The sequence below is a fragment of the Antedon bifida genome, chromosome 3, assembly GCF_963402885.1.
Source record: "Antedon bifida chromosome 3, ecAntBifi1.1, whole genome shotgun sequence".
Taxonomy (NCBI): Eukaryota; Metazoa; Echinodermata; class Crinoidea; order Comatulida; family Antedonidae; genus Antedon; species Antedon bifida.
Window position 1 is genome coordinate 23,528,150 of NC_136228.1, and position 10,510 is coordinate 23,538,659.

General features: G+C 34.5%; 2 protein-coding genes and 1 pseudogene across 3 annotated transcripts; 1 reads left to right on the forward strand and 2 right to left on the reverse strand.

Annotated features, from left to right (window-relative positions):
• Nucleotides 1-4,149: 4,149 nt before the first annotated feature.
• On the forward strand, nucleotides 4,150-6,170 carry LOC144838674 (P2X purinoceptor 7-like; annotated as a pseudogene). The gene is made up of 4 exons (XR_013611691.1): nucleotides 4,150-4,222; nucleotides 4,838-5,201; nucleotides 5,434-5,664; nucleotides 5,800-6,170. The product of XR_013611691.1 is annotated as a P2X purinoceptor 7-like (transcript).
• Nucleotides 6,171-6,250: 80 nt separating this feature from the next.
• LOC144838313 (uncharacterized) lies at nucleotides 6,251-7,409 on the reverse strand. The gene is made up of 4 exons (XM_078693648.1): nucleotides 7,382-7,409; nucleotides 7,018-7,189; nucleotides 6,772-6,920; nucleotides 6,251-6,679 (listed from the first exon to the last, which is right to left on the reverse strand). Exons 1-4 carry the CDS (start codon nucleotides 7,407-7,409, stop codon nucleotides 6,507-6,509), a joined length of 522 nt encoding a protein of 173 aa, XP_078549774.1. The 3' UTR covers nucleotides 6,251-6,506.
• Nucleotides 7,410-7,419: 10 nt separating this feature from the next.
• LOC144838314 (uncharacterized) lies at nucleotides 7,420-9,508 on the reverse strand. Its single transcript, XM_078693650.1, has 3 exons — nucleotides 9,277-9,508; nucleotides 7,674-7,777; nucleotides 7,420-7,575 (listed from the first exon to the last, which is right to left on the reverse strand). Exons 1-3 carry the CDS (start codon nucleotides 9,506-9,508, stop codon nucleotides 7,420-7,422), a joined length of 492 nt encoding a protein of 163 aa, XP_078549776.1.
• Nucleotides 9,509-10,510: the final 1,002 nt, after the last annotated feature.

Genomic DNA, 10,510 nt, shown 5'->3' on the forward strand with positions numbered 1-10,510 from the left:
CTGCAATATTCAAAACAACATTTCTTTTACTATATCTATTAATTAAAGGAACATTCCTTTTTCACATCTCTTGCATGAACATTCTTCAACACACAATATTTCTTAATGAAACACCAATCTTGAAAAATATACCATGTCCACATTTTAATTATAACAGTACAGCACTATAGTTGTACCATTTCTCATACACGTTGATTAACAACCCTTCAATTGTTTTCCGTTAACAAATTCAATACTACATAATATACCAGATCGTCTCGGTACCTCCCTCCTAAACATACAACTGATCGAAAACCAATACTAATAACGGTATCACAATAGATACAATGAAAATTAACATACATATAACATACAGTCTAAATGTACAGTAAACAAATACTATATGCACATTTACAATTTGTTATATGATTGCTCAATTTTACATCTCAATTAACACTTTTATCATTATTCAATGACCTCTTCCACCATACCAGACAATGACAACTTCCTCTTCTCAGGAGAAGCTAGTGCTGTGGCAAGTGTTTCTTTTAAAAAAACACCTTACCTCTACTGTTGTTAGATCAGTTGATTGCAAATACTTGACATTGTTAGTGTTTACATAGTGATATTCCGTGTCCGATGCTGTCTCAAATGAGAACCACCTAGCCAACACCTTGTGAATGCAAACTCGCTTTCCCCTTGGACACTTACAGTGCCATTCGTTTTCTGCTTGTGCGTAGTACACTACAACTCTTTGCAATCTGCTATAATAGCTAACAAGACCACTAAAAACTGAATAGAAAAAGCAATTGTTTGTTTCATAAAAATTTAAAATGGGATAAACACTGACATGTCCTGAACACGTTGCTGTTGAGTTCAACGTTATTGCAAATTTAATAGTGTCTTCTGCAACAGACAGAAGATGCTTGCATTCAAATTACGTTATACCACTGTGCTTTGCTACATTTGATGACATGCAACATTCGTCTACCTCACAGTACAACTTTGTGTCTCGACCAATTGTTTTTTACCTTAACGTGTATCGGATGCCCAGACCTATTATCCAGTTGAACTGCAAATATACCTTCTTGCAAATCTACACAAACTGCAGGTAGAAAATTAGTATGTTTGCTTTCTGATTCTTTGTGTGCTCTCATCTTGTGCATTTTAAAATTTTTTTTAAGCATTGATCTGCCACAATCTTTGCAAATTGTTTCTGTTATCGAAACTGACTCTGCAGAACTACTTCTTGTGTGCTTTCTTTTTTCAGCTTTTTGAACTGGTTTTCTACTTGGTTTTTCCGTCGTAGTGTTGACCGTTTTTACCTCTTTGCCCAAAGCAACCCGATGGTTGATGACTGCGATTTATGTGTTCTTCTAGTCGAGATGCCTTTGGAAAAGACTTATAAGTGGGTTTACAGTACGGACAGTGACAGTGACGACGGTTACTTGGTACATTTAACGCATTTATTTAATGAATTAACGACAATACCTTAACCGTTTTTATAATAAAATAATGCAATAAAAGTATCCACATACCATCTACCTCGATGCATAAACCCCAATGTACAGATCGCAAGTGACGTTTCACTTTCCATCTGATATTAGTTTTACACTTGCAACCCTGTTTAAGGGGCAAGTTTGTGATGGGGTGACTTTGCAATGGGGCGACTTTGCGATGGGGCGACAATGATTTGTTTTCCAGGCTAATTCTGAATATGAAATCTCATCAGTACGATTCTTATTACGCCTAGCCCGTTCCAAGTCTTTGGGACTTAACCATGCCTCTTTGGATCATCAAAAACTATGTGTACTTGACTTGCCTTGGTGTACCTAAATGTTGATGATACCCATCTATCGTAGAGAAATCTAATATAATTTACTAATGTTAAATGTGACACAAGAGGTGAACTGTTGAGTATGAACATGCCATCAATAATATATGTCAAATTGCCATTAGGGAACTTTGGATGAATTAGCTTACTTTGGATGAATTAGCTTTATTGCTCTTAAGTGGAAAGCCCACAGAGCTCTAGGTAGTGCAATGACCTGGTCGTAGTAGTGACGGCCTCGTCATGTAACTTTGAGTAGGCTACCTGTCGACGAAGGCATGCTATCTGAAGTTTTTGGTCTGCTATCTCGCCCTTTTGTTTGGGAACAGTAACTTTCCTTGGTGTGAACGTCTTTAAGTTTGTCTTTTTCCTAACTATTTTCTTAGAATTTGTGTCAGCCAGGAGAACGCAAGATGTGTATGAAATAAAGTCACTATATCCTGAATCATAGTAAGACAGAAGGTCCTTAGTAACGTTAGCTGATGGAATGCTAAGTGGAGAAAATTCCTTCATTTTAGCCATATTACGCCTGAATATTACTACTTGCACTTTTCATAACGCTAGGGGTCATATCTGTGATTGTTGACTAGAATTTACTAACTGACTTTGAATTTTTGCCAATGTGTTGGCACGGACAGGTAATGAATGAACTTGAGTGGTAAGCTCTCCCATACTATTTGTTGTCATAGCCATCTTAATTTTCTTATTTATGACCATCTCATAAGCTTCATCAAAAGCCACACTAGCAAAACAAGTACCAGAAATACTAACTGAAAATAATCTAAAATTTCAAGTGGGAAACATTTCAATTCTGTCAAATGATGCGGAACCAAACGCAAGTATAGTTGTCTATCTAAAGCAAAGTATATTGGTGCGAGATTGAAATTGACATGCCCACATAAGCCAACATATCTCGTCTTGTGAAATTTTTCCAAAAACAAAATGTGGCATCCTTATCAGCTTTAGTTTTACAGAAAGAATCAAATTTATCCACTAAAGATGGTACGGCTTAACCTACTGAAGTTCGATCAACTTCTGACAAAACATCAATATTTTCTAAGATTTCTAAATTGTGTTATACACTCAACTACAGTGGCCTCTACAGTGAATGGTTGATCGTGTAGAAATTGTGCTGACTGTGTTCTATATACAGTTTCCCAGTTTTGTAACAAAAAAGTGTTTATCAAAACCTGAGACTTTTGCAACAGAAGTTAAAGTTGTGCCATGATGGAATAAACCTAGTAAGTTCTTGAGACCTGCATCTAAGTATAGCTTCATTAAAGGAGCTTGAGTCAGTTCTTTAATAAATGCCAGTCGCCTATAAATGGAAGCATCTAACTGAGTGCATTAAAATGGCATAGGTTTTTCCATCACCTACTACTACAAGTTTTGACAACCTGGAACCTATTTGATACTATCTTACAAAAGGTCCAGAATATGCTTCAGTCTCTTTGTTATCTGTGGGAAAATCCAAAATAGAGACCATTTCTAAATTTGATTTAAGCAGTTCCTTTGAGCTGTCGAAAAATGAAACGCTTTTAAGGCTAGGCAAACATACATACATCGGGATGTTTGTTATGCATGGATTGTTTGGCAAGCATGTAGTAAAATACGTTCTTTTCTAACTTGGCAAGTTCTGCTTCAGAACCAGTAGCACTAAAGTCTTCTATAGCTAATGGAAACCTGTCTCTGTAATGTTGAGTTGTCAAACACGGACAAGCTTTGTTAAAAGACTCGTAAACACTAGATGGTACCTGCCTATGTTTTTTTTACACTTTTATTGTGCTCGACGGCGTACTTGACAGTCGGTTTTTTTCCTTTATCACCGCTGTGATGGTTGTTAGCCCGTCTCCCAGTTCTACCTCCTGACTCATTTCTGCTGCCTCCCCCCACAGAATTACATCTACTTTCGTCCCCCCCTCCTTCCAGAATCAACGCTCCCTTCATTTGTACGTAACTGTCTCTACATAATCTCCAATCTACACATTAAAAGAAAACAATTGATGTTATAAACATAAAAAATGTTCATGAAATAAAACCACACATTTTGAATTTCATAATAAACAATTTCAATTTAAAATTACAGTATAAAGACAAACCTACAAATGTTGTATATAAACATATATTCCCAAGGTATAGTACAAGTTTCGAAAAGACAAACAAAAAAATAAACACATTGATAGTAAATTAATAAATTAACAAAATAAATAAAATAGACAAAGTAAACTGAATGAAATAAATAAAATAAAAGGACAGCAACCTAATTTTCTACAAACAATTACTTCTGAAACATCTCCACTGACGCTAAGGTGCCTTTTTGTTGGTGAGCCTTTCGCCTCTGGCACCGTAACCACTTTGGGATTCAAAAAACCCTCTACCTTTTCCTCATCAATTTCAAAGTTGCTCACTTTCGTAAGTATCTGCAAATTACATTATAACTACATTACACGAGGGCACCTACGATGCAATATCAGCCCGGTGAAGGCTTTCTCACCACAGTAAAAAAGAGGGTATCATATTAGGATATACTTACAATGTCATAATATCCTTTAACAAAAATAAGTACAACCATTTATTTGATTTGATTGTTAAACAACATAATTATTTGGTTGTATTACCTAATAACTATTTCACATGATCAGACCATATGGAAGGAATACATTGTTTTTGTTTCTTTAAAAAAAAACAACCAAATTTTGCATTACCTTTGACGCAGCCGTCATTCTCACACTTCCTCCTCCTGAATGACATTTCGTGACCAAAATGTTGTCACCTACTTGTATTTCTTGAGCTCTTTTGGCCAAGTCCCCATCGGATTGTTCATTAATGTAGCATGGGACAATGTCATTTTGTCTACTCTCATTTCCTTCTATTACTGAGAACGAATTTCATTGTTTACTTTACAATCATGTATTTACTACTCTGACTATTCTAAAGTGTTTGTAATTAGTAATTCGGTCGAATTCATATTTTTAAAATATTTTTTAATTACGTTGTTCAAAATTGGGACAAATTGTCATAAAAAAGTGGCAACCCTATAGGTCATCAATGCTACGTCACAAGTTGGAGTCAAAAAGAAGGCCGGAAAGGTTACATGCTGGGCTGGCCACACAAACACACTGAAAGCGGCCGTGTGTATAATACAGTAATATCAAAGACAACAGTAATGGAATCTGATTCCAAAGAAAATTAGTTTGAATCTCGATTACAATTCTTCATCATTTGACGAAGATGATGAAGAAGAAGATATAGAAAATGACGATGGTGCTGTAGGCCTAGGCGCACAAGCATATATGTTCGAGCCTGAGTACGAAGAAGGAGAGGTTGAAGACTTGGAGGACCACGAAGAGAACGCTAACGACGAAAGGGCCAGGCTGTTGAATACAGAGTGGTACGTAAATATAGCTTATAATGATGATGAATGAAGTAAAGTTGTAGTAATAATAATAGGCTGCTAAACTAGGCCTGTTTTTTTTTATACTGTATCTACTACACTCTAAGTAGTAAACCTAGGCTAATAAATAAATAAATAAATAATAATAAATAGTAATGGCAATGCTGCAACCCCTATCACATCTTATATAACTGTAAAAACAGTGTATCTGACATTCCTGTTTATTCAGGTGTATGTGTACAAATTGTGTACCAATGCCAACAGCACGAGAGTCCATTTGCTGCCAGGAAATTGCAAAGACCAGAGAGAAAGTGGAGAAAGTGGAGATGCATGAAGAGTGTTAAACACGCCATCCAGGTTTCAGAGAAGTCTGTTTAAATGAGTGGGTGCTACAAGTAGCATACCTGTCATATAAACAGCAGTATGGCGCAATGGCTGCTTTACCCCACACTAACGAAGAGTAAGTTGAGCTATTCTATGTATACTAATACTAGGTGCAATATGCTTTCATTCCATTTTCTTGAATCTTGTTGAACATATTGTATTTTTACAGGTAATTTGTTATAACCTGTAATTTTTAACAATACTTTCACAGGCAATATAGATATGTTGCATACAGGAACCTGGTGAGATTCTGTTGGGGCTACCTTGGTAGGGAAAACAGAGTTGTTCTCCCGTCATGTGCAGTGGCACTAATTCGAAGAACCTTCCCAAACCCAGAAGACGATGGCTACACAGGCTTTAAATTAGGCAATATTGCAGATATTTAATTTTTTTCAAGTTGTTATTTATATGCTGTCTCTTCTTTATATAAGTTTTACAGTACATTACTGTATATGAAAGAAGTATAAAAGTAACGGAAGACAATGCTATCCCTTATTTATATACGTTTTACAGTAAATTACTGTATATGAAAGAAGTAAAAAAGTATCGGAAGACAATGCTATCCCTTATTTTTATACGTTTTACAGTAAATTACTGTATATGAAAGAAGAAAAAAAGTAACGGAAGACAATGCTATCCCTTATTTATTTACATTTTACAGTACATTACTGTATATGAAAGAAGTAAAAAAGTATCGGAAGGCAATGCTATCCCTTGTTTATACGTTTTACAGAACATTACTGTATAATATGAAAGTAGTAAAAAAGTAACGGAAGACAATGCTATCCCTTGTTTATACTGTATATATTTATAAATTAAAATAAAAAAGTAACAAAAGACAATGCTATCTCTTGTTTATATACGTGCTACAGTACATTATGGAAGTAAATTTTAAAAAGTGGTGGCTCTTGCTCTTGTCTACTTTGCAAATCGTGATTTGTAATCTGAAATTGCAACATCTTTATCTGGCCGAACGAAGTTTGAGCACACAGGTGGTGGTGGTGAACTTAATTCAGGAATTGAATCCGAAGAATCTTTCTTGCCACTACTGCACAAGTATAATGTTTCTGAAATAAGCTCATCAACATAAGCTGTGGTTACAAAATAAATGCAATTGTCAATAAATGAACAAAGTCATCAAACAAAATAGTATACAGCTTATCAATCAATTTTTTTGGCTTACCAAATGTTGCATCTGTCAATAATTTCTTAAGTGTGTAGCCACCACTTTTTGCTCTTGGAAACACCAGCGAGAACCGTTCATTTCCATCTCTATCTTTTGCTGCTGCCCTGCCAGAATTTTCATTGTAGTGTAATACAGCGAGTATTACCCTAAGATACAAAATTGGATATTTGATATTTTTATGTAAACTTTTAATATGCTACACCAATAGTAAGTGTAAGGATAAATGACAACAGTAGTAAGTACCTGCTTAACATGCCATTGTATGAATACCCAAGCATTTTGGGTGCGAAATGTAGTATGGTTCCATGGAACGCCTCTACTCCTGATGTTTGAGCATGTGGACTTAATTTCTGAACATCCTTTCGTAGATGAGTTTTTTCTAGCAGGTCGCACAGCTTCTCACAAGACTTTGACCCTGTTGAAAAGTTACACAATTATTTAAAACAACAGTAGTAACAAATTATTAGTGATTTCAAAATGCACAAATAAATTAGTACCAGTACCTGGTTGGAGTCATTTTTTTTTCTGCCATCTGGTATGGGTTAAATTTTCATAGGCTATCACTACTATTGTCAAATAATTAAATATCACATAAAAACGAATTTACACAATACCTTTTGCCACATGCCACACATCATAGTAATGTTAGACATCTGGCAAATTTTCTCGGATCCATTTGGCAACCTGCAAGTGGCGGTCTGTTATAATGTCTTTTATTTTCAAATTCTCTTTTCGGATTGCTGCCACTCCCAGTTTCAGCCCAGCTAACTCCATATGGTAGCTTCCGCCAACCATGTTTTTCTAAACAATTAATAAAGTACAGAAAATAGCTATTAAACAGATGTACAGTATACAGACAAATAATTACAGCATGTCTCTAAATGAGGCTCAAGTCTCACCTGGACTAGTTGTGTGTCAAGAATTTTGTTTCTTTTTAAGTCCATTAATGAGTAAGAACCAAACTTGGCTGTGTGCCCTGGACTATCCATCCTAGCATCCCCACCTAAAATAAAAAATGATCATATTGAAAATGTTTCAAACATCGCATGTTATATTTGTTAAATAAATAAAATTATTTAATATTTAAATGTGTACAATCTTCTTCAATCTTTAGGTGACAAGGGGGACTATTTAAATTATTTAATACCAATGGCATCCCGCTTTCAATGGCGTCAGAAATAAGAAGTTGCCGTTGTCGTTTCCACACATTCAATATATAAGCGGATGTCCAAGTGCCAAAATGATGCTTCGTTAACACGTCCCATTGCCATGTTTCTACACACTCAGCACACCAACTTTTTTTATTAGCTAATACCCTGAGACAAATTAATCACGAGGTGTGTCGTTGCAAATTTACTGCGGTCACCTTGAAATCCAAGATGGCGTAAAAAATGGCCGCCATTTTATAGTGATGCACTTTATTGTCTATAACTTAATAAATATTTGATGTATTTTGTTGAAAATAATGTTGATTAATAGCTATTTACATTATCTATTCAATAAAATAATTTTATTTTAACTTTACTGTAATGAAATAACCTTTTTTAAGCCATAATTATTTTTTTTTTCAGATATGCACAAAACCTGATCCACTATATACTAGAAATAATGTGTAAACTACATGTGTTTGTGAAAAGGCAAACATAAGTTATTAACGATTAAGTTTGGGTACTTGTAGCAGGGATTTAATAATGTTTAGTAAAATTTTGAAGTTGAGGGCGCTATTTAAGTAAGTGACAGGTACTCTATTTTCGGTTGTAACTCATTAAATACTTAACCGATTATGATGAAAATAGATTTATTTTATAGATAATTAAACCTTCTTCCTTATTAATTATTTAATAGTCATGTTAGATAATAAATACATATGAAAAATGTATTATTTGTGTAAATCTAATTAAAACTATATCTTTTTATGCAAACTATATAACAACATATTAAGGCAGAAAAAGACCGTGCGAAGCACAGGTTACTGCTAGTTTGAATATTATTATTTAAATATTATTGTTTATATTAATATATTTTTTTATAATCTATACATTAATTAACAATTGATAAATATAAAACTGTTGATATGCGTTTTTTAGTTCCATCCAATTTGAACTGTACGTTTTTCATATTTATATTCTATATAGAAGTTATAAAACTCTGTTGATTTTCCTCATGGCCTAAATTTTGTTCTTCTTTGCTTTCTCAATTTGTAACTTCTCCTTTTCGATTTGTAACCTCTCCTTTTCGATTTGCAACCTCTCCTTTTCAATTTGTAACCTCTGCTTTTCTATTTCCAAATGCTCCTGTTGGACTCTTACTAGCTCTAGCTCGGAACTGATTGCCGTAGTAGATGCTGACGCATTTGCAGATGGTGTATTGGTGATGCATCCCATCACGTCTTCCCATGAGATTTCGCCAGTTCCATTTTCTGTTAATCAAAATATTTAATCAACGTTCTGGGTGGACGGTATTATTATTTTATATACATAAGTAATAAAATTTTTTAAATACCTTCATCATAAGTTGTTATGTTGTCATCGGTGCTTTCGATGCCACCATCAATAGTGGCCAACACCTTCTGGCACTCTTCATCGAGAGGTGCAGGTCCAGCTCCTCCATCTGTCTTTAACGTTTCCATTCTGTGTAAAGCACCACGTTTTTTGCTGGTAACTTTAACGTTTGACCACTTTTTCTTAAGTTCCTCGATACTTCGAGGAACTTTAGATACGGCAGCAACATCCATTGCCACACCCTCCCAAGCCTGTCCTGTATTAGGTTGCTCAAACTGCCGTTAATTACATTTTTTCTTTTACTGACTCCGTCAATCAATGCTGATATTTCTGAAGCTGTGAAATTAACGTTTTTTTTTTTTCGTTTTGATTTGATTTGTCACGAAGTATGAATATTCAGGTGACACACATTATTACCAGTACTAATGTGACGAACGAACGAATTAATGTGACGAACGAAAATTATAAATTATAAATCAATCAATTGAACGTAAAACATTCTAATGTACGCGACATTGCTAAGACGGTTTGATAAATATGCTTAAGTTGTTTGCTTAAGCACTTCTTAAATATTTCAGCTTAAGCAAAAATATAAGCAAATATTGATAAATGCCAACCCTGATCTTTGCAAATTTCTAAATTTGCTCGAACAGCTGATATGATCTTTTTATCATACACATAAAATAAATGTTGAGGAGGTAACAACAATATCTTGGAAAAATAATGGACCAGCTCTGTATGCTGCCTGTAAAAGCTGATGTTTGTGGCTAAGTGTTTTTGTAGGATGTTTGTAATTTTGCGTTGATGCCGCAGCACATGTGAAATATTTGTGTTTACTTTCATATCTCAGCTCTAATAAGAGGTCCAAATTGTTTTGTAAGCAATGGGCAGTGCAACATGTAATGATGTTTTGAACTCTAGACGATAAATATAATTCAATCATCTCATGCATATATCTTAACTGCACACCATTCCAACTATTTCTTGTAGAATTAAAACCAATTGCCATACAGCATCATCAATATCTAAAATGTTATCTTCTATAATTAATGGTAGCAATCTTAAAGAGTTCCAATTTTGGATTGCATGGCCTGAAAGTTTTTTACTTGCACTGCTCACTTTTTCCGGCTTATCATTGGCATCACTATCCAAATTTTTAAAATTACATATGCGATGATTAAGTACATTTAATGACAACCAAGATTTGGTTTTGATAAAATACATCACATAAAGGT